This window comes from Tursiops truncatus, chromosome 10 (genome assembly GCF_011762595.2).
Source record: "Tursiops truncatus isolate mTurTru1 chromosome 10, mTurTru1.mat.Y, whole genome shotgun sequence".
Taxonomy (NCBI): Eukaryota; Metazoa; Chordata; class Mammalia; order Artiodactyla; family Delphinidae; genus Tursiops; species Tursiops truncatus.
The window spans coordinates 100,497,872-100,522,260 of record NC_047043.1 but is presented as its reverse complement, the minus strand read 5'-3'; the positions used below and the strand labels follow the sequence as shown (position 1 = coordinate 100,522,260).

The 24,389-nt window shown below is 57.4% G+C and overlaps 1 protein-coding gene across 4 annotated transcripts in view; it reads right to left on the bottom strand.

Annotated features, from left to right (window-relative positions):
* IQSEC1 (IQ motif and Sec7 domain ArfGEF 1) overlaps positions 1-24,389 on the bottom strand; it is a 112,782-nt gene that overhangs the window by 56,439 nt on the left and 31,954 nt on the right. The window contains exon 1 of one of the 4 annotated variants that reach the window (XM_033865515.2): positions 11,015-11,334. The exons of the other annotated variants lie outside the window; for them this stretch is intronic. Within the exon in view, the coding sequence (XP_033721406.1) occupies positions 11,015-11,079 (65 nt within the window). The 5' untranslated portion in view covers positions 11,080-11,334. Of the gene's footprint in view, positions 1-11,014; positions 11,335-24,389 lie in introns of those variants that run through there. 4 annotated transcript variants of the gene reach the window in all.

Here is a 24,389-nt window from a genome sequence, read left to right as displayed (position 1 = left end):
TCACGGGAGGCAGGCACAGGGACCCCTCCACAGGCGGCAAACGTGCGCGTTTACCTGGGCTGGAATCCAGCTGGCGGGGAAGCCACAGGCTCGGGTGGAGGCAGGGTCGCGGGGAAGGGGTGACGGCCGACACAGGCAACCCCCAATCCAGCCCAGCCACGGCCTCTGCTTGGCGAGGGGCTGCTCACGTGGCATCACCCGCAGTCCCAGGGGACCCCAACCTGCCCGAGGATCTCAACCCACATCCCAGGGACCAGAGCACCAAGCCAGGGGACAGGCCTAAACCAAGGGAAATGGGGCCTCTAATGACAGTCCTGCAGCCAAACGCAGGACGGGCAGCCTTTCCAGAGAAAGGCTGGAAAAAGCCTTTTATTCTCCCCAGCGCCATCTGGGCGAGGACCAAGGGAAGGGTGAGGCCCAGCCATCTGGGACCCTGCGCCTCACCCCCAGGACGGCTGGCTGGGAGGCCTGGCACCCACCCTGCCACTCCTCACATGGGCACCTGAGGGGCAGAGCTCTCTGGGAGACAAGGGTCTCTGCGAGGGGAGCTCACGAGGTCTCAACACAGAGCTCCAGATGGGCAGCTAAGGATCAGGCCACATGGGCCCATATTCCAGCTTGGTAACAATCAGACGGAGCTGGGCGGCAGCCACACCCATCAGAGGGCAGGCGTTCTCCCACCGCCACAGTCCTCACCACTCCCTATAGCCTGCCCACACCTGGCCTGCTCCTCTCCCTCACACCGCCTTCCTTTCAGAGCATTTGCATTCGCTTGCCATGCTTGCAAAGGACCAACATTCACAACTCAAAGAGCAGAAAAGTCAGATCTGCAGCTCCGGTATCTGCTGTTCCCAAGGAACCTGATTTAGAACACCAAGTCCCGAGGGGCAGGGTTCCAGAATTCCCACAGCTCCGCACAGCGGTGGGAACGCCCAGGCCTTCCACTCTGTCGCACCCTCTGAGCGTTTGATTTTTGCAAGACCCACCGCAGTGGGTCCACGTGGCTGACAATCCACAACCACACAGCTGTCACGGCCACCAAACTTCAACCCACCAGACGTCCTCCTTCCTCAATGTCACGCGGCTAGGATATAACTTAAAAAGCGCTCATCCAAACCTGGATGCCCAGGTGACGTCCTGGGGTTGGCCCACCCTCAGCAGCCCCCTTCACCCGTCTGTGAAAGGAACGGTGTCCTGCAGCTCGGGAAGCGCCCACAGGGAGTGTAGGGCGGCTCTGGGAGGAGGTCAGACCAGGTCGAGCTCCAGCTGCCCCACTGCCGGGCTGACTGACCCCGGGCAGGTGACCTCACCTCTCCAGGCTTCCGCTGGCTCATCTTAGCAATGGGTATCACTCCTGCCCGCTACCCAGCAGGCAAGGGGGAATCAAGTGAGCACAGGCTTTGCCAACTGCAAGCCCCCGTGTGAGCGCGCGGGGTATTTCTGCTCTGCACACGGGACGGACAAGGGCTTGGCCAAGAGCCTTTGCCGGGTTTGCTGAGGCCGGAGAGAGATGTGGGAAACGTGGTCTCCAGTCCAGCACCAACCTAAGCACTCCCTGCTCGGGAACCAGGAACACCTTGGTGCAACGCACAGAGCTTCATCCTTTCACTCCACCCACAGGTTACCTGAAAGTTGACAAAACCGTTCCCCTCACCGGGATCTCGTGCACGCAGCATCACCTCTGCCCCGTGTGTATTTTCTTCTTGGCCACTTCCTACAGCCTGCCCTCGCCAGACACGCATCCCGGCCTGAGCCAGGGCGGTCCTGGTCGGTTTTGACCGTTTGACTGCATGAGGATGACTGGGGCTTCCAGTCCCTGGGTGCACTCGGAAAGATTTTTCCAAACACACACACACACACACACACACACACACACACAGAGACAGACACACACACACACACACACACACACACAGAGACACACACACACACACACACACACACACACACACACACACACACAGCCAAAAATCTTCCCAGCTGAGCCAAATTAAATACAGAGGCCTCTAGTTATTTCCATACGCGCAACATGGACTTAAATAAAGCAGTTCTCTGTGGCAGGCTCCAGCAGACTGGGCTGGGCCGGGCCCCAGGGACCCTACCCACCCCCCTCCTGGCAGGGCAGGCAGGAGGCACCAGCTGGGGAGGTGGCTCGGGGGAGCGACCGGGCAGAGAGGGGACATCCGGCATGCAGGCCTCCCATCTGCAGCCCACCCTGTCGGCCAGGGCCCGGTGCAGGGCCCTCTCGGAGCCCGGGATGCTCTCGGCCCAGCTGTCCAGTCCCACCCTAGACAGCGGGCCACCAAGCTGTTCTCGCTCCCTCCGCTGCGAGAAAGCACTTTCCAAATTGCAAATCATCCAAGTCCTTGCCGACCTAAAATCTTTGTCACGGTCCGACTCCCTGGGGCAGTGCCCATGCCCGCTCCCACGGGGCCCTGCCCACCCCTCCCCTTGTGCTCCAGGCTGTGGCACTGTCCATGCCCTTCCCGGGGCACTGGGCGCCCATGACGGAGGGGGCACAGCCCATAAGAGGCCCCCGGACGCCCTGCCTGATAGTGAGCTGACCCTGGGACGGGCACACACGTTGTGCGTCTGTGTCCTCAGGGCCAGCACATCCTAGGATGAGTGAAGGAAGGAAGGAACTGACAGTGACAGGAATCACTGCACAGCAGCAGGTGACAGCCACACCCCCCAGCGTGCTGAGCATCTCACAGGGAACTGACTAACCATCCAACAACTTTTTCCGTAATAGATGTTTACTCTCTAGAGTAGTTTTAGGTTCTCAGCAAAACGAAGCGTCGAGTACAGGGTTCCCATACACCCGCCCCGACACGTGCACAGTCGTACCCCCATCAACACCTCCACCAGAGCGGCACCTCTGTCACAGTCGGGAACGCGTGGACACCGCGCTGTCACCCAGGGGCCGCAGGTCACTGAGGGCTCACACTCGGAGCTAAAGGTAGAGGCAAGTGCTCTATCACCTACCCATTTAGTCGACAGAGAAACTGAGACACAGAGGTAATGTAACTGAGTGAGTGGGGGAGGGGAGAAGGGGGGAGGCCAACCAAGGCACCGGGCCGCCGGCCGATGGGCCACCGTGTTTCACACCCGCACCTCTGCAATCCCTTCCTTGGGAGGGGGAGCCCACCCCCCTTGCCTGCCCCCCGACCCCCTCCTGCCTCTCAGGACCTGGACGTGCAGCACCGCCGACAGGCCCCCACCCACACGCGGCAGCCGGAGCCGGAACAGCGAGGGCCTGGGGAAGGATGCTGCCCCTCAACCTCCTGTAACAGCGGCACACAGCCCTCCCCTGTCTGGCACCTGGCAAGCAGGAGTTGCGCGACCTCGGGCAAGTGACTAGGCCTCTCTGTGCCTCAGTTCCTTAGCCATAAGATGGGGGTGTTGTCCAGCTCACAGGGCTGCTGTGAGGGCCACGTGGTAACGCACCCAAGTCCTCACCTGGGGCCTGAGAATCAGGACGTGCTGGGGGCTGCGTCCCACGGCGCCACAGGGACCGGGTGGCTGGAAGGCGGTGGGTGGGTGGCAGTGGGAAGAGACCTTAAGGAGAGGCCTTTGCTCAGAACCAGGCGTCAGACCATGTGACCCAAGACCAGCTCCCGCCTGAGCAGAGTGCGGGGTGCGCTGACTGGGTGGGCACCGGTTCAGAGCAGGAGTGGGGTGGGACTCGGGCATACTGTGGCTTTTTAACTGAATCTGGTTGCGCACCCTCTGTGTGCCCAGCACTGTGTCAGACGCCGGGGCGGTGACAGGGATATGTTAACATGTTCCTAAGGACCAGACCAACTCATATTTCCTGAGCACCCACCGTGTGCCAGGCTGAGACACAATGCAGGGCGGTGAGGGGGGGTGGGTGTCAGGATGACTCCAGCCTTCTATCCGGAGCCCGAGCCAGGGTCGGGCGGGGAGATCTGGGGAGGGGAGGCCGTAAGGAGCCAGGGTAGAAGCCTCAGGACACAGAGGAGGGACGAGGGCCTGGTAGAGGCCCGGGTGGGAGAGGGGCTGGCCACGAGGGCTTGGAAGGAGCTGCAGTGGTACATGTGGATGTCTCTTAAGCCAGAGGAACGAGCACTTGGGGGCCACGTGTCAGGCCACCCAGAGGCCAGCCAAGATGAGAGGCTACTGTGTGGGGGGACAGGGGCCACTGCTACCCCACCACCGGGCGAGGGCAGCCCTGGGGCAGCAGGCAGGGCCCCGTGGGGACACTGGGCAGGGAGCCCAGTCCTGCCTGGGGGCCTGCGGGGTGAAGGCCAGTGCCTTGGGCATCCCACCCGACGACCTGACGGAGGGGCCTCGCAGGCCTGGCCTCCCCCGGGGGCTGGCGTCACTCGGGTCTCAAGGCCGGGAAACCGGGCCAGGCTCTGGGTTCCCAGGCTGGGCCACCACAGCCAAGGGCCATTGGAGGAACGCGGATGTGCCCCAGGGACCCACCCCAGCCACACGACATCTCCACTGCCAGACGTGAGGCTGACCGCACGACAGGTCCTTGATTTAAAATCAGCAAAATGTCTGGGACTTGCCTCAGAATAATCCGGAGGCAAGGAAGTAAAACTGCCCATGGGAACCATTCGGCCATTCTCTCTACTTTGGATATGTTTGGAGTTTTCCATAAGAACGAGTTTAAAATAGTGCCAAGAATCTGCCGTCCACATCAAGGCCTAGCATCTTCCTGGGCCATTCTGCCATTTTTACTGCATGGGGGAAAAAGCCCAAACCCTGCACATTTGATTTATGGCTTTGAGAAAGTCAAGGCCGGAGGGAACAGAGAAGCCGCATCTGCAGGGCCGCACCTCGCCCTCCTCGCGGCAGAGGAAAGAGCCGTTTCCCAATCACTTCCTCTCCGGCCCCAGCACGGCACTGAGCTACCCTGGGGCCTGTCCAGGGTCTACACGGGGAAATAAGACCGATTCATAAGAACCCGGGAGCAGCCGGCAGTTCCTGAACAACTGCCACCAGCCCCTCCGCGGGGGAGCCGTCCTGACACTGTCAGGGAACCCGGAGGGCCCTTCTCACGCCGGGTGGCCTCGCGGGTGACCTCACGGGCCAGCAAACATGTTTATGAGATGCCAGGTCACTAGCCAGAGCTGCAAGGGTTCCGCACCCACTGCGATGTGGACTCTGTGCTCTCCACACGTGGCTGCTGGGAGAACCCAGTGCTGCTGTTTGGCCTGGGGTGGGGGGGGTCCCACACATTCCTGTCTGCCCCCCGCCCCTTCCTGCCTCTGCCTCATCCTCCATTCTTGAAAGCCCAAGCCCTCGCCACAGTAAGGTCAGGGAGGGGGAAAGGTATACTTTAACCTGAAGACCAAATCTACATCGTACAAAACTTGAATATGTTTTCATTTTCTCGCCTCAGTTTCCTTGTCCATAAAATGGGAATAATACTTCACAAGGCTCTTGGGAGGTTCAAATAGGATAAGTGTGTGTAAGATTCAAAGGCCACCCGAATGTCAGATATTACCATTTTTATTCTGTGGCCCATTCCAGTCTGGATCAGACCTGTGCCAACTCCAGACCCACCAAACCCAGCCAAGCCCTTCCCCTTCCTTGCAGGTGCCCAGCTGCACGTTTCCCAGTCTCTGGGCAAAACACTCCACTGTCCATCCTCCGTGGGAGGTTTCAATCCTCAGCTGTAAGCAGAGGCTAGGAGCACACACACAAGCCCACGGGGCGTGTCGCCCTTCACCAAGGCTGCGATCTGGGTCCTCCAGTCACCGCCGCCGTGCACCACGAGCAGCCTTGGCCCTGCCTGCAGTCAAAAAGAGGGGCCATCCATTCCTCTCGAGGAACAGCGCCGTGGAACCCCTCAACTCTGAAAAAGTGAGAAGCTACCGTCTACCAGGTGTTTACATGACACGATTACGTGGATCAACTCATGTAATGAGCTCTTACTGTCACTCACCTTTTGCAAATGGGGAAACCAAGGCACAGAAAGGCTAAAGAACATTCCCAGGATCACAGAGAGTGTGAGGCCCAGGGCAGGGTCACAGGCTACAGTATCTGCCCCCCAACCGCTGGACCAAACGTCCTCCCTCAGCAAATGACCACAGGGGTCCCGCGGTCTTCACAGAGGTGGAAACCGAGGCCCAGAAAGGGGACGTGACATGATGCCTGACGCCAGGGCTCCCAGGGACGCCTCCTCTCTCTGGAATAATCAGGATAATAATCAGGATAAATAATAACACTGACAATGACCATAACTGATACTTACTGAGCTCTTTCTATAACACAGTAAGGCACCATGTTTCACTCGGACGACTGCATCCAGTTCTCACACCACCGAGCCTCCCAGCCAGAGACAGAAAAGCAAACACTGTTTGCTTCCATCTTCCATCTTCAGGCATCGGGAAGAAAGTGCACACAGTGGCAGACAGACACGGACGCTGCCTGGACCACAGCCGTTTCAGGAAACCCAGACGAGGAGGCTGCCTCCCAGCTGGGACTCTTTCATATTTTCCAGTTTTTTTAATGGTCCTCCTCTCCTCCCATGGGATGGAATTCAACAGCCCACATGCATGTGTGTCCCCTCATGACGTCAAAGGCCTTTGGGCTTCCTCACCATGCACAGGCCAGCTATGTTCGCACGGGTCCCTCAGCAAGGCAGGGGAAGTTGGCTATTGTCCCTGAGACCCCGTGCCACACTGAGACTGGCCTGGGGGTAAGCGTGCTACCCTCAAAATGCGTCAAGTACTTGGGACCAAGGGCATCCTCCAGCATCCTGCTGGAGTGTCTGGGGAAGTAGCTCTGGGGTCTGTCAAGACATTAGGAGAATGGAGAGAGATGTCATCAACCTGCCTATAGCTGGCACGTTTGGGGACACTCTGGGAATCCTCACAGCAGGGGATACTAGACTCCTGTTCTGTGGTTTGGGAAAGGTGCAAAAGGTTCTACTTGCGATGTGACATATTTTGCTGAAGATTATTTAGTCCGAGAGGGAGCAGAGCCTGGCTGTGAGGAGTGCAGACCTCAGAGCCAGGCAGACGGAGTTCAAAGCTCAGCTCTCGGGATTACTGGCTGGTGACCCTGGGCAAGGCATGTAACCTTCCCCCAACTGAAAAATGGGCCCAGCAGAAGCTCTTTCTCATAAACTGCTTTGAGAACTAAGTACTTCGTACAGAGTTCACCAAATGGCAACCGCTGCTGTCATTATTATTATACCAACCTTTGAACAAAGAGGAAAAAACAATGTCGTCATAGTTTCCCCATCTATACAAAGAGGGAGGGGACTCTGGCCATGGTTCTACACCTGGGCCTTAAGTTCACATGAAACTGTCTTCGTGTTAGGAAACTGCAAACCAAGGAAATGAAATGGAAAGAACAGTCCTTTCCATCAAGGAGCAGAGAAACTACAGCCATGTACGAATAAGGCATTAAAAGCTATTAAAGTCAGAGCAACTAGGACCAGGCCCAGCGCCCCATGCAGACTCCAGAAACCAGCAAGAAGGAAAGCACTGAGGATACGTAATGATGGGCCGAGGGCTGCCGTTCCTTGTTGGGCATGTACCAGGGGTCCTCAGTCACCAGGCAAAGCTGCACAGGCCCCACAATGTACTTTGGGGTCCCACCTCACAGATGAGAAAATCCAGGCTCAGACAGGGGAGGCAATATATCTGAAGCCACGCAGCTGGGAAGAGTCAGGGTTCTGTGCAACCCCGAGGTCCAGGCCCCGGGGCTCACGGCTTCACACGAGTAGTCTGGTTCCCCTACATCGAGCCCAGGGCCTGGCAGAGCAGGTGCTTGGTGAGTGAATAAAGGAACACAGGAAGTGTGACGTGGCTGCCCCGGGGCTGCACACGTCTCTCCAGAGAACACAGTGCCCTCCGGGCCGGAGAGCGTGTACATCCACGGGTGCACTGCTCGCCGCGACGGCCGAGCACGAAGCACAGCCGGGGGCTCGGGGGCACACGCCCAACCCAAGTGCAGGCACAGCAGGCAGACGAGCAGCAGTTACCACGCCACGTCCTCCACCACGACTGCCACCACTTTCCCCTCACGCAGCAGGAACAGCCAGATTCTCTAAGGCCACACCGACGATTTCTTCAAGAGCTGTAATGGCCTTTAAACTCGTTACGATTTGCTTTTTGAGAACAAATGATAAATCACACTCAACAGCCTTTGCACACCCTCCCCCCGCCCCCCAGGAACACACAGTTCCAGGGCACCCGGGCTATCTCCACAGGACTCTCTCCTGGCTGGGTCCAGACCCATCAGCCCTGTGCTGTCGCCTTGCCTCCGTGCTTACTGGGCGGATATTCCACACGTCATCATAATGCAGAGGAAATTTACAAAAGAGGAAGGAAGAAAATCCAATGGGTCCCTGGTGGTGGGAAGCACCTAGAGCTGACCTGGGCCGACTGTGCGTCTGACCGAGGACGGGGCAGCCAGCGCAGCGAGGGCTTTTAGCCGCCCGCTGGGAGGGCCTCGGGCCCCTCCGTGAGCCAGCAGCACCACTCCCTGTCACAGATGGGGAAACAGAGGTTCGCAGGGTGTGGAAACTTGCATAAACTCACAGAGCTGAGCTGGGGTTTGGAATAACGGCTGTCCGCCTCCCCAAGCCCTTCTTTCCTGACGCCCTGAGCCGCCCTGGACCCACGGATTCTCCCAGCAAACCACGGAGGCACGTTCCAGAGCCCAGCCAGATAACACCCGCACACGCGCACACGTGTATACTGAGCGCCTGGAGCCCTGTCCATACTCTTCCAGAAGGACCTATTTGTCTAGTCATCACGCTGTTTGACTGTGCAGCCGGCAGTCCTGTCCGTGTTTCGGAACCAAAGCTGTGTAAATATTAGCACAACCAGCTCAGAGTCCGACTTCCTTGAGCGAAAGCCCAAGGATGGCGGCAGGGCTGGCAGGGACCCTCCGCAGGCCTCCATCAGATCGTGTGGGTTCTACTCTGGGCTCGCCTTATAATGCTCTGGTCATGTCCCTGGATTCCCTGCCTCTATGTGCCCATGTGGAAAGGTAGCGTGGGAGAGGCTCGAAGAGCAGAGCACCCAGGACAGGTGCCAGGCATGCTGTTGGCCGGGGGGCGCGGCCGTGCCGGGACAGGTTGCCTTGGACCTGTTACACGCTGGGGGTGTCCCGAGGCCTCTGGAGCCTGCTGAGTCGTCTCTGTGTTTAGAGACGGGGAGATGGCCCTCCCGGAAGGACTCTGGGCTGGGGGCAAGCTGGCCAGCCCAAGGAGCACCCTGCTAAGCCACCACAGGCCAGGGCTGCGCTGATCCTCTCCCGCCCTCCCCCAGGCACTCCGCAGCAAATGGGCCCCACCTGCTCGGAGGCCTGAGGGTGAGCTGCGGGCTGGGCCTGAGTAGGGCTTAATCTCCAGGGCACCTGGCCCGGCGGAGACCAAGGAGCAGCTGCTCATCACCAGCTCTGACCACAGAAGGGCCCAAGCAGGCTTCTCTATATCTGGAAGATTTAGACTGGCTACACGGAGGGACTTCCAATGAGAAGAGATGCAGGACGTAGGAACATGCAGAAGAGGTGGCCACGGACATCCCAACGGGAAGGGTGGCACTGGACAAGTCCTAACGGACGGAGAGACTCCTCAGGCTCTCTCTGCTGGCGATGGAGGAGGCCCAGCCAGCAGAGCATGCCGACTACCGTGTCCCCGCCAGCCTGTGGCCCCAGGAGTACAAAGACTCTGAGTTTTGCTCACTGCTGTGTTCCCAGTGCCTAGAGCAGGGACTGTATACAGCAGGCACTCACACCACAGAGCCTTGGTGCTGACAACAGAAGGCTCAACCTCAGTTTGCTCCCCTGCAACATGGGGATGCGGTACCGCAAGGACAAGAATGCAAAGGAATACGGGGTGGACAGCTGCGCACGGCAGCAGCACCAGCACGTGTGGGATGCGAATATCATGACCCCCCACACCCCCCACCCCCACACCACTCTCGGACTGATGCCATTGACTCCAGACAGCTGGTCCTGCAGCTGCAGCCTGCCTGGCCTCCGCCCCAGACGCAAGTAGCCATGGTCCCTGGGAACCACACCCCACAACCCCACGTGGAGCCTCAGTCCCAGGGCCCCGGCCCCTGAGGTGAGGTTGGGGGGCGCGGAGAGGAACATACATGTGTTCTCAGCGCAGCTGCCAGACACACGCTGCAGAATTTCTGAACTCAGAGATCAAACGGCTGAAGATGGGCTCCCGCCGCAAGGGGCCCGACACAAGCCAAGACAGTTTGTCAACAAATCCCTTCCGCCCCACAGCCCTGCTCCTCCGGGGGGCCTGCAGACAGCTCAGGGGGCAGCTGTGCTGGCGGGAAGAGCGAGGAAATCGATATTCCCAGCACATACACACTCTCTCCCTCTCTCTCCATAAACACAGGCCCTTGGACGCTCAGCCAGCCACCCGCAGGCCCCGAAGAAGAGGGATGATCTCTAGGGCACACAATCATGCCCGCCAGACTCCATCCCGGGCCGCACCAGACACACATCAACAGACGCCCCCAACCCCACCAGCGGCCCCCTCGCAGCCCCGCTCAGACACAGCAGCAGCCACATAGAACTCGACCTTCCTGCTCCAGGTGCCCCGGTGCACTGCCAGGCGTCCCCGCCAGAGCACACCCGGGCACCTGCGCACAGCCCCGCACACTCTCCCCGGGGGCCTCCCGACAGAGCGGACACAGGCCCAGGGTCCAGCATCAACAGGCCTGACACCTCCGCCGGCCTGCCACCAGACACAGCACAGACGCCCGCTGACCACGCTCCCTCCCACAAACTCCCGGCCCCCTGCGGGCCGCCTGCGCCGGATACCAACTCCCAGTGGTCTCCCCACGAGACTCGCCCACACGGGCTCCCAACCGACAGTCGCTGACGAGCGCGAACGCACACCCTCCCCCGTTCTCGGGCCGCTCCTGGCCCGCACGCACACTAACGGGGAGCGCTGCCCCCGGAGCCCCCCAACCCCTCGCTCACACTCACTTGGACCCGCGCTGCACGACCGCACAAGCCCACCCCGCTCAGCCGGCCGCCCCGCCCCGGCCCTTACCCGCTGTCAAGCTCCAGCTCCAGCAGGGACTGCGTCCGCTCCGAGTTGCAGTGCAGGCACCACATGGCGGCCGCGGAGGGAGCTGGCGGGGCCGGGCGCCCGGGACCCAGGCCGGGCCAGCGGCGGCCGGACCCGGGCCGACACCCGACCGCCCGCGCCCTGCCCGCCCGCCACGCGACCACCTCGGGTCGCCCGGCCCAGCACCCGCAGGTCCCCGCCGCTCCCGACCCCAAGTCCGAGCCCCAGGCCAGCCGAGTCCGCCCCACCGCCGCCCGCCGCCCGCCTGGCGCAGCGCAAGGCCAGGCCGGAGGAATGTGGCCCCGGCGGGGGCGGGGCCGGGGCCGTGGGCGCGGGCGCGGGAGGAAGGCGCGAGGGGCGGGACCGCGGGCGGAGGGGCGAAGGGCGGGGCCGTGGTGGGGGCCGTGCCGCGGGCGGGAGGGAGCGAGGGGCGGGGCCGCGAGCTGGAGCGGGATTCTACCAAGGCGGCATCATACCCTGTCCCAGACACGGGCCTTCTCCTGGGAGGGCTGCGCCCTCCCTCCAAGACGGAGCCCCCAGTAGCCATATGTCCCTCCCAAGCGTGTAAGCACAACAAATACAAAACCCCAAACCAACCAACTGCAGCCTACTCTGCCAACGGCGCCAAGCTCTGCCACTCCTGACTTTGGCCTCAGTTTATAAAACGGGGCTTTTGCTTTCCCAGACAGTGCGGGTCTGGGCTCTGACACCCCTGCCCTGGAGATAGGGGAGTGGGTCCCAGCCTGAGGCTGGGGATACCCTTTAGGGGACTTTTGGGGGAGGATCTGATGGAAGCTGCTTCTTTCTCCCTAAGCCCACCCAACCCTTTGCCCTCCCCTCACCCAGAGACAACTTCCAGACCCCCATGGCAAGCTTAAAGTAATACTAATTAGCATTTTAGAGCTTTTTACTGACATTTGGTCCTCAAGACAACATTGTGATGCAGGTGGAGTTATTACTGACCCCACTTTCCAGAAGAGGAAACTGAGGCTCAGTTTACCGGGGTTAACGCTGAGAGGCTCCCAGGCTCCTAGAAGCAATCCCACACTTGTGGAATGCCCAAATGTAGTTGGGAGACCTCAAGCAGAAAGACACGATCAAAACCCCACCTGTCCTGGGCCGCCCCACCCGCAGGTACATCTCCTGGAGGGCCAGGCAGCCGGCAGGTCTGCGGGGGTCAGGAAGCTGTGGGAAGCCACGTATGCAGGGGCATCCGCTTGTGCCCTTCTGACTCTTTCATTTGGAGGGGGTGGTGCGACGGGCCCGTTGAGGAGCATTATTCCCAGATGGGGAACTGGGGCGGGTGGACAACAGTGGAGGGAGAGGGCTGGGCTGGCCCTGCTTACGGCCGGGAAAGGGCAAGCCCTAGAGCCAGTTTAGTGCTCCAGGGTTCCCAGGCGGGAGGCTGAGCAGGAATCCACAGCCCATCTCCACATGCCTCTTCTTCACTTCTGATGTTTTCTTTGCTACATTAGAAATAAATGAAGACCTGTGAAGGAAGTCCCGCGCGCCACCTGAGCGGGCAGGGGTCCCCAAGTGGGTCTCGGAGACAGCGGAGGCCTTTTGGCATTGTTTGACCCCGTGACCGCCGGGGCCTCGACCTGCGAGGTTGGAAAAATTACAGGGTGCACAGGCGGCCTCGGCTCTACAAACAACCAGCTGGGTGTTTAAAGCCCTAAGTAAAGACGAAATCAGACGCGTGGGAGCATTTTTCTTTTAAACAATAAAGGTCATCATTCGGAAAAAAATAAAATGAAAATAAATGAAGACACAGGATGGGAGAAAATATTTTCAAATTATGCATCAAATAAGGGTCTAGTATCCACACTAGATAAAGGACTCTTACAACTCAATAATAAAATGGCAAATAACCCAATTTAAAAATGGGCAAAGGACCTGAGCAGACATTTCTCCAGAAAAGATATATGAATGGCCAATAAGTACGTGAGAATTTACTCAACGTCACTAGTCACTAGGGAAACGCGAATGAAAGCCACAGTGAGGTGTCACCTCACGGCTACTAGGACGGCTGGAATCGAGATGGACAAAAGCCCCTCCACACAGTGTTCTGGAAGAAGACCTTCACATGCTGCATGCTGGCTGGGGGTGGGGAGATGGGAGGGGATATAGTTGATAGGGTTGAAACAGTCCAGTTGGGGAGGGGGGTGGAGAAGTCCCACCCCCACTTGAACTGCCCTCTAAAAATAGGCTGTAATAAATGGAGCCAAGAGCGTCGCCCCTCAGCTGCTGGAGCGCTCCAGACACGGGCTCTGACCGCCTCACGACCCGGATTCTCCAAGAATTCCAGGCACTTCTCCAGGCCCAGGGCCTCACCGCCCGCCAGGATAGTCTTGGCGACATAGTTCCGGCTGGGATTTAGAAAAAGGGCGTTGAGTCTCCCTGTAAGCATTTGGACTACCAGAGGATGGAGTCCCTGGAAACCAAATGCCTCTTTCATTCTCTCCTTTTATCTTCCTGCAGAGTGTGACTTCTGCTTCTGGCTCTCAGTTAATTTCCTCACAGATTAATAATTTAAGGACTCGTGAGGCAAGTGAGAAAGCCAAGCCTGGAGAGGTAGAGAAAGCCAATTTTTCTGCCGGGCAGAAATGACTAGACTGGGTAGAAGTCTTACACGTGCCATTTGGGCAAACTGCTTAGGCTTCTGAGCCGTAGTTTCCTTAGCTGTAAAGCAAGGCTCATCAGCCGCCTCTCCGCTGGCTAATCCACCGTGCCCTTTCCTTTAATTTAGCAAACATGCATCAGCGCATATTCCAGGCTGCTGTTGTGAGGCACAGTGGGGAGACATTGCCGTGACAAGTGTCCCTGGGGATGATGATATGACAGTCTGGAGGAAGTCGCCCGTAACTCTGCCCCCACAAAAGGCTCCAAAGATGAAGGGACATTTAGGCTGGGCCTTGAGAGGTGAGTAGGAGCCCACCTAAAAGGCTGGAAGATGCCAGAAGTGCATGAAACTGTTGACTTTCACTGTATCAACCTGGGTTTCAGCCCTAACCTACTTACCTTGGCCCATTTCACATGCCCCCAACCTGACTCCATTCCCATCTCCTGGGCCTCTGACAGCCTCCCGCCTTCCACTGCCTCCTTGCTCTCCTCTGACCAGACATGTGGCATGCATGCCCCCAAAGGCCAACCTTTGCAGTCCGTCTCCCAGAGGCCTCCTCCTGTGAGGCCTGGTCTGGCTCCTCTTTCTGGCCCTCGCCGAACCTCAAGCAACACTCCCCACTGTGCTGGCTGGTAGCCAGGACTTGGGTTTCAGCTTTCAATGTGACTTTACCCAGAAAGCCACCCTGACTGGCCCCCGATCCAAGTCAGCAACTCCCTTTACATGCTCCCCGGTTCCTTGCCAGGGGCAGAGGAACTGTGCTGTCCTTGCCAGGCAGAGCTGGCCTGCGTCCTTCTCTGCAGCATCCCCTGTGCCCACTATAGGGCTGGGACACCGAGGTGCCCAGGCAAATCAATCAAATGCAAACTAAGGCCTGGGGGCAAGTCCGGCCCCCTGCATGCTTTTTTAAATAAAGTTTTATTGGAACAAAGTCACACTCATTCCGTTATGTATTGTCTACGGATACTTTTGTGCCACAACAAAGTTGAAGAGAGACTAGGGCTCGCGAGCCTGAAATATTTCTGTCTAGTTCTCCACAGAAAAGGTTTGTCAGCCTGACATAATGAAGCTCCCCTGAGGGAGTTCTGCATTAGCTCCACGTGAATTCTCTGCCTGCTCAGCCAACCCCCCGTTCCCTGCGTCAGGGCTGCGGACGAGATCTGGGAAAGAGAGTCCACGTGTCATGGGGAAGATGGTGATCGAAACGATAGGGCCGGGCCAGGCAACCTTCAGACAGAGGGCCACAAGATGGGACCATCCACTGTTCGGAACAGACACTTACAGAGAGAGCTACCTGCCCAGGTGCACAAAGACGCAGGTCCAAGGGTGTTAGTTGTCTGTAACAGCAGAACGTGGAGAAGGACACAGACAACGTCTGTCAATTGGTTATGTAAACTGCAGTACAGAGGAGCCCTACGTTAAAAGAACGGCAGCAGCACTGTACACACTTGCAGCAAACGGTCTGAGACACAACATCGTGACAAAAAGTGCAGACAAGCGTGAAACGTACAGACAATAAAACATACAGAACACTAGTATGCTTACGTAGCATAATACGCTCATAGGCTGTTTCTTAAAGGAGACCCAAGAAACGGGTACTGGTGGCTGCCTCTGGGAAGGGAAACGGGGCTTCCAGAGATTCCTGGGGACACGGCTCTGCCCTCTAAGCTTGGGACACAGGGTGGGAAGGAGGAAGGAGCACTTTAGAACTACAGTGTTTGCAAAATTTTAAATAATTGTTTTAAAAGTCAGGGAAATGAAGAAATCCACGATAGACGTAACAATCCAAGGGACTACAGGTTTTCTAGCATCTTCTAGGAGACTCTGAAGCCCACCAGAGCCAGTCCGCAGAGGCCCCAAAGGCCAGACTGTACTGAAGCCGCCTCTTGGGCCACTCTGTGAGAGGTTGTGTCCTATGACAGCCACAAAAACAGGTTATGGTCAAGCCCATCCGAGCTTCCCTCCTAGTGTCTGTTGATCACTAGTAAGTTACTCTTCGCATCACTGAAAGGATCCTCCCCATGTCACAGCCACAGCTCTGTGACCCTCCCTCCAGCCCAATCCTTCACTCCACAGACAGGGAAACTGAGGCCCAGAGAGACGAAGGGATGAGCGCAGGCATGTGGCCAGGTCCTAGAAACAGTGACCCTGACCCAAGCGTCCTACCTGCCAGGCCACAAGCCCCCGCTGCTGGGATGGCATGGCAGGGATGGGGACTGTCCAGCATACAGCCTGCGTGTGGGTGAGTTGTGGGTTCCGTATGGAACAGAACTTATTTATCTGAGTGTCGGATGCCATGAAAAACCACAGACACTGCACAGAACAGAGAACTCTGTAGCGTGATCTCTCTGGGAGCCCAGTCAGCCCCAGAGGAGAAATTTCCCAGGTAAATAAAGCTGCTCTCATTAAGTGCCGAGTTATTTTAACAATTTCAACCAGTTTTCCTAGAAACCTCTGCAAATCACGGACTTCCCTAATCTTACTAAACAAAGTAAACGAAATGACCCTGGGATAACCTATCTTGGGAGCCTGCGGTCACCGGAGGTGGTGTAGTGTTGTTTACCGTGAACCAGACTATTTACCTGCTCAGGTACTACCTGGGTGACATCTAGCCCCCGACTCTTTCCAGCCCCATTCCCAGCCACCATCCCTCCCATACAGTGACTCCCAGAATGCACCAAGCACTTTCCTGCCCCAGTGCCTTTGCTTATGCTGTTCCCACTTCCTGGGTTGCCCTCTTCATCTGCTTGGCAACCTCCGACTCAACCTTCAAGGCCCAGCCCAAATGTCACCTTCTCTTTGAAGCCTCCCCTAGTGCCCCCACCCCCCTAGGCTAAGCGAGAACCCCTCACCCGGACTGTGGGCACCTTGAGGGCAGGGACAATGGCACTCCATCACTCTCCCAGTGGTGGGGCTCAGGTGCGACTACTGCTTCACATAACCGGCCTGGTTCCAGACACCTGTCCTGGCACCAGGGGAAATGGGTCCCAACCACAAAAAACTCACTGGGTACTTGGGTTGGCCAAGACCCGACCCACGCTGGTGAGATGAAAGCGGCCTTAACGTTAGTGTACCCTAGAAGTTGAGAGCCGGAAGGAGTCACCCAGTGACCCAGTGCAGCCTGCTCTTATTCAGATGAGGAACCTGAGTCCTACAGTCCCCAAGTCAGTCTGGGGCACGGCCAAGAACAGGGCATCCTTTCCTCAGCTCCTTCCCACTGCTCTGGCAAAGGAAGCCACAGAGGTAGGGAACCATCGTGGTTGGCGGTGTACAGAGCTCTTTTCTTGTGGTCTTTAAATGAACACTAAAAATTCGATGCAGTTGTTATTAATGCCAACAGTTGACAAATGGGTGAACAGTTCTGCAAGGGCCTGGGAAAGCTCCTCCAGGAGGGTTACAATCATGGAACCACATGGTTGGGACACAGGGTCAGATGCAAGAAGAAAGAAAACCCCACATGGGATGGGGTGGCTCTGTGGAGCTCTGACAAACCTAGCACGACGATCCTCAGTGACTGACAAAGTCAACAGAACAGCCAAGAACGATCACCTCCTCTAAGAAGACCTCCTAGCCTGGATCCCCAGAGCACTTGTCACCCCTGCTGCACAGCAGATGCTGGTTTGTCATAAAAGTGAAGGAAGATGGGGGTGGCGGCCACAGGTGAGACCGTGCTCACCGCATCCCTCCCCAGTCTGGGCACTCGTGGGGAACACCCCCTCCGCCCTCATCCCTCTGCTGGGCCCAGCCAGGTGAGCGGAACTGCTTGCCCTGAAGCCCCGGGGAAAGGGCCTGCAGAAAACAGACCTGCGTCTTCTCAGTGCGGCCGCTTGAGTTATGAGTCTATTCAAGTGGATGGGAAATGGCCATTGGCCAGATTTCTTGCAGGGTTCAAGGGGCCTGACAACATCAGGAAGAAATTCAGAAGCAAAAAGCTGAACTGCTTTCACCGGTGATGGTCTCCTCCCTGAGCCCCCTCAGCCCCGAAATTACCCTGTTCATCACACTCCCTGTCAGGGAGCCCTGCCAGCCCCAGGACACAATCAGAAGTGCCCCTCACGCTCAACCCTCTTTTCCTGGCTGGTGGCACAAGGAAGCCACCGCCAGATCTCAAGGAGGGACGGGTATGCTTATGCCGAGTCCCTCCCTTGGGGACAGCTCCAAGACACTGGCTCCAGACTGTTCTAGGGCTGCCCCGTGCCCACTCTGTGCCTGCGAACAGCCTAAGTCGCCCCCAGGTAAAGCACACCCCCGTTCTCTCCATCTTGTCTAATTCCCTTTAAAGCCCATCCCACCGCCTGTTCATCTGGCTCGATTACTTGTTCCCTTGTTTACTGTCTATCCTCTACCAGAATGAAGCGTCACCACGGTGTCCCCAGCATCCGGAAGGCGCCTGGTCTACAGCACGTGCTCAATAAACAATGAACAAACAAATCATGTAGAACCAGATTCATTCTGCTTCCGGGCCAGCCACGGGGCCAGCCCCCTCCATGCTACCCACTCACATCCTGGTCCTATTCAGTCTGAGCCAACGCCCCTCTTCTCATGAAACTGGTTTTCAGAGACACTGCTTCTCGTAACCAGGGTGCCCAGTACTTAAGGAACCTGTCAGCTAAAGAGTCTCTAAAGAGAAGTAGCCCTGGGGCAAAGAGAATGACCATTCTTGAGGCATGTGGGTTTCTTTCCCAGGAGCTGCGTTTCACCTGCAGGGCCCACCTGCACTAAAAGGGGCAGAGAGGGGGCTGCTAGGCCTTGCCCTGCCATGGACCACCCCGCTGGCGGCACTGATTCTTAACTGTCATGCCCACACCGCTACCAAGGGCCAGCCCAGCCGAGCCTCAGTGGCCCTCTGCTTTAATGAATAGAGCGTTCATTTATAACAAGTGCTTGGGACGCCTGTTTTGCAAACGGATGCCACTAAGTGCTCCGAAAACAACAGCTTCTCTTAAGTGGGTTAAACGTTCCCCTCTGCAGTCGCCTTTACGTTATTGATTTAAGCAGCCCCTTCTCTGGTGCCGGTGGGAGGAAGACTTCAACCAGCCTGACCCGGCCCCACAGATCTGGAGTCAATGGGTGCGGGAGACGTGCAACATCTGATTCACTATTTGAATAAATAGATAACCGGCACATGTGCGTTCCTGAACATGACCAGCAGCTGCCCCCCAGGCACAGCCTGGGTGTCTCAGAGCATCCGAGACACATCAGATGTGGGCCCTGCCCTCGGGAAGTTCGGTGGGGAGGGGGCGGGAGGCAACTCACATCGGTCGGTGCCAGCCCTGCTTCCAAACACGTTCACGCAATTCTCTACAAGGTGGGGTCACATCTCAGTTTCTCACAGAGGCCCTGAAGCCCAGAGAGGGTAAGTAATTTGTCCAGAGACACACAGCCCATAAATGATGGAGCCGGGAGGAGAACCCAGGAGAACGCTGTGTCCTTGCCCCTCCACCAGCAGTTCTCAGAGTATGGTCCCAGAACAGCAGCCACCGCAGTCCCAGCTGGGAATTCTGAGAAATGTGCATTCTCACCCTCCAGGTGATTCTGACATCTGCAGAAGTTTGAGGATCTCGTACTGTGCCAGGGCACTACAGTGGGTGATCAATGCAACCAGGGGATCAACCTGGCACAGAAGCAGGAATGACTGCGAGCTGATGGGGTGGCCATCAGGGAGGGCTTCCTGGAGGAGGTGAAGCCTGCATCGGGATTTGTGGCATGAATGGGAGTTCACTGAAGGGCACCCCACGTACAGGGAACAGCATATATGGGAGCGTGAAGTGTGGGGATGGGTGTGCTGTGAGGAATGAGGCCAGAGGATGGGGCTGGGGTTTCATCCTATGGGTGTGTGTCGCTGGGGAGGAAGCCGGCAGAACTGGCCTGGATTTATCCCCAGGTTAGTTTTCCCAACAACCACATAAGCACCTGTATACCAATTACTTAATACTATTCTTCGTATCAGGCGCACGTTATATCTGCTCCCTCTGTGAAAAGCCAGTCTCGCTGAGCATAAATTGAATTTTCCCATAAAAAGAAATCGCCCAAACCAATACACTGTTATAAAATCCTGCTCAGATCTTGTTATCAGAAGAAGGCCTATGCTTGAGGCTTGCTCTGTCTTTCTTTAAAAGAGAGATTAGCAAGTATCGAGAATCCACGTTACAGAGGGCAGCCAGAAAACAGAAGAAGGAGGCTCTTCATGTTCTGGTAGGGAATGAGATACAAGATATATTATAAGTGAAAAGGCTAAACTTAGAATGCTGTATGTGCCTAACAAAAAAGGGAAGAAGAATACACACACACACACACACACACACACACACACACACACCCCACACGCTGATAGACACACAAAGTATCTCTGGATGGTGTTTACCTCTGGGGGGCTGGGGCTGGGAGAGGGCTCACTGTTTGTCTTGTAGCCTTTTATATCTTTCACTGTTTAACCATGTGACACATTACTTCCTATAAAATAAGGAAATAGAATTAAGCTTTTTTTGGAGTGATAAAAAGGCATTAAAGAGATATTAGCCCCGACCAACACTCTGGGCTCAGTGTAATCGGAGGGGCTAAAAGAACTCCAGGAGGGGAATAGCTTTCTCCCGGGTTCGTATGATTGGCTCCGTGTCACCCAATGCAGCATCTACGGCTCACCTGGAACCATTTCACGCCCACCTGTGGCCTGGGTCTTACAGTTCCAGAAACCCAGGACTCTGAGAGTACACTCTCTGCAGCAAGAAATAGCGCCCTGAAGCACATAAGGAATTCACAGCAACCTAAGGCTGGGGAGGGCTGTCTGGTGCCAGGGGGACTGAAGGCGGGGTTCCAGGGCCCTGGTCCCCTCCCTCCTCTTGGGAACAAAACCTGGCTGCTGCCTCACTGTGCACCTCCTGCATTGTGAGTGAGGAGAAAAGGCCCCCGGGGGCACCTCCTGCGCGGAGGCGGGTGCCTGCAGCTGGACGGCCGCTATCGCTAGGAATCACTCATCAAGTCCCGTTATTTAGTCCATAAGGAAATTGAGACACACATAGTGGCTGGAGGCCACTCAGCTGGTCGTGGCAGAGCTGGGATTCCGACCTGGGGGACCATGTGTGAAAAGTCTAGGGCTGGGGGGCTTCCCTTGTGGCGCAGTGGTTGAGAATCTGCCTGCCAAGGCAGGGGATACGGGTTTGAGCCCTGGTCCGAGAAGATCCCACATGCCGCGGAGCAACTAAGCCCGTGCGCCACAACTACTGAGCCTGTGCTCTAGAGCCTGTGAGTCACAACTACTGAGCCCACGCACCACAACTACTGAGCCCGCGTGCCACAACTACTGAAGCCCGCGTGCCTAGAGCCCGTGCTCCACAACAAGAGAAGCCACAATGAGAAGCCCGTGCACCGCAACGAAGAGTAGCCCCAGCTCGCCACAACTAGAGAAAGCCCACGTGCAGCAGCGAAGACCCAACACGGCCAAAAGTAAATAAATTAAATGAATTAATTAAAAAAAAAAAGTCTAGGGCTGGGAATAGAATCTGACCCCATGAAATAGTAAAGCTCGAGGCCCACGCTGGGCCCCTCCAGGTTCCTGGAGCACATCCGCCAACGAGCATCTCTCTCACACAGCACAATCCACAGACAATTCTGGTCTCTCTGGTAATTTCCACAAATGACTGTAATTTATGTGTTAATAGCACAGATATCAAGGTTTGGAACCCCCTGGAGTGTTAGAAACGTAATTTGTAATTACAAGCACACAACAATTTGTTCAATGTCAGCGATGTGTCCAGTAATTACCACGCTGGTGAAGAGGAACCCATATCGAGTACAGCGGGGTGCACGGGGGCCAGGGACAGAGAGCCAGCGCTGGGGGTGCTGGGCTTGGGCCTGCGCGGTTTCCCTCAAGGCCACGTCCTATTCCAGGATCCCTCCTTTCCCTCCCGCAGTGCCCCGTCCTGGGGGCATTTGCACCCGGTGGGCCTCTCACGGGGCTCGGCCCTGCCTGCAGGCACCCAAGCACGGACAAGTAGGCACCCCTTCCAGGGGGCATCCCTAGAGGAAACTGCCCCCTGCCCTCAGGAGGGGCCCTGTGTACGGGCCTGTTTCCTGTCCTTCCTGGGCAGTCTGGGGACAACGCTACCTTCCAGTAAATTCCCTCTTGCTTTGGTCAGCCAGCTTGCTGTAGGCTGCTTGCAATCGCGGCTCCAGCTTCTGCCCTTGGTCTCCCTTAGTGACCACACATGGTTCCAAGGCAGGGATGGCTGGTTGCACTCCCAGTGGCAGTGGGTGCCCTTCCCTGAGCACCAATTCGGTGCTGGGTGCTCCAAGGGACTCCCATCGGGTAAGCAATCCTTCCACCTACAGAGAGGGTACCGTCCACATCTTACAGAAGGACTGGGACTCAAAAGGACCAAACCACTTGCCCAAGATGCCAGATCACACACCAGCCTCGGGGAGCCGGGATGTGATGCCAGCGATGGGCCAGGTGTGAGCGTTCCCACTCTGGGGCTCAGCCTCTGGTGGGTAGGGCACGTCTTCACTCAACACACGTCGGCTCCGTGTGCTTCCAGCCCCCATGCCAGTTGCGGGGGCCCCGGGGGAGCAGGGGAGGCACTGCCAGGCCCTGCAGGCCTCCTGGGTGCCCAGCCCTGGCTGGGCCAACATTCCTTGGGCACTCAGTGTGTGCTGACGCACGCCCACCCTGGGAGGGGGTACCTCATTATCTGCATTTCACTGGCTGAGGCTGCAGAGCGGCGATCTGGACCGCAGCACTCCCCTGCAGAGGGTGGTTTCACCCAGCTGTCCCCCTGTCAGGCTTGGTGGCAAATTTAGATCAGCTTAAAACGTCAGCTCAGGTCACAACTGATGGATGGTCCTCGGAGGGGATGAAAGATGGGGTGCTGGCAACTGCGGGCTGGAGCCACCGAACCATTAGTCTGGGTGCCACTTGGGGTGCGGGTGAGGGCAGGGGGAAGCGTGGCCCCGCCCCGGGCTGACAAGAGCTAGACCCAACCCCACCTGACCTGCGCTGGTCCCTGCTGGGCCAGCCCACCGGTCACCTCTGAGGGGCTGGCGCCACCTGTCGCCCTGCTGGAGAACTGCAATCTGGCCTTCCCAGCCCCAAGCCTCCTGGACAGGGAGGTGCCCAGCCACGGGGCAGGTGCCCAGAGGGGCAGCTGAGGCAGCCTCTGGACCCCACGGTAAGCTTCCTCATTCAGATCTCCTCCTTCCGGCACAACCTAAGACACCCTCCACCCTGCCGCCCCCATCCCCATCATACAGCGGGAGGGCAGCTGGATCAGGAAGCAGAGCCAGGACTCAAACCCAATTTCACTGACATTTCTATCTAACAAGTCACTGACCTGCTTCGAACCCTGGCTCCTCGCTGCTTAAGAAATAAGCAGCAAACTCCTCACCACGCCCACAGCTCCCATGGATTCAGCCTCTGCCTGCCTCTGCCCTACGTCTCGGCTCCAGCCTCATACCCGGCAAGTTGGCTCCTGCCCCTGGGCCTTTGCACGTGCTGTTCCCACTGCCGGGTGCATACGTCTCTCTCTTTTCACCTACTTATCCCTGGCTCCACTTTCAAGGAAGCCTTGCCTGACCTCCTTACAGGCCCCACTGAGCAAGTCCTCCCAGCCCCTGGTCCATGCTGTTCGTGGGGGCGTTTCCCTCTCCTTCACTGGACACCTCCGTGAGGATAAAAGTCACGTCTGCGGGACTCACCATTTATTGCCAGCCTGGCACACGCTAGGTGCTGGAGAAATATATGTGCATGAGATGAGTTCATATGAGTTCCTGTCCCCGAATCAACACGCCTTCACAGATAAAGTGGCCCTGCTCAAGGGGCTGGGCACAGAGGTAAGGGTCCTTCCTACTCGAGCTTTGGGGGGAGTATTAACGGATGCTAAAGTGGAGGGTCTCCGCTGAGGAGTCCTGACCAGGAGCAGCTAGAGCTGCAATGTGGATGCATGTACATGGTCTCTGAGCCATGGCCCCGTTCCCTCTGAGGATCCACTGGGCTGGGTTTACCCAAGCTGCTCCCACAGACAGAGGAGGGTGTTTGGAGCTGCCTTTCCCCTGGGTTTACCAGCAGCGTCCTGGAGGGAGATTCTAGAAAACTGAGCAGAGGGAGACCGCGTAAGTGGAGAGCAGACACCTCACCAGGCACCTCTCCTTCACTAGTGAGCATGCAGGGCCTGCGTGTGAATTTGGAAAAAGCGCCCTCTTCTGGTGGACACAGCCTCTTAGGCCTGTGGCTTGCTAACAGTGCATTCTTCCTTTGCCAACTGCTCTTGTGCAGTGCACAACCTGAACATCTGCACACGGGCAGCGCCTGGACCTCTGCCCCACTGGGTAACTGGCCACCCTCCCGACACCAACGGTGGATCCTGCTCTTGCTTCAAGGGGGCAGGGAGCCTTTCTGATGAAGCCTCCTAGTCACGCACATAGGGTACGTTGCCACATGTGGCCACCTGCTGCCTTCCTTTCTCAGAGGCTGGGAGAGATAAAGCCCTGCCCCCAGCCCTCTGGGAGCTTTCCCTGGCAGAGATAAGAAGCCGGCAGGTCCAGGAGTCACAAGGCCCACAGAGAACATATCAGTGAGACTTAGCGCTGATCTCGGCTGTTTCCCAGAGAGCACCATCAAAGCCCAAGAGGAAGCAGTGAGAACTCCAGCCTGCATCACGCGCTTCTTCCCTGGGCGGGATGGGTGAGGCGTGGCTTGCTGGGTCCTCAAGAAGATAGACCCTTGGTCCTCTCACTGGGGCC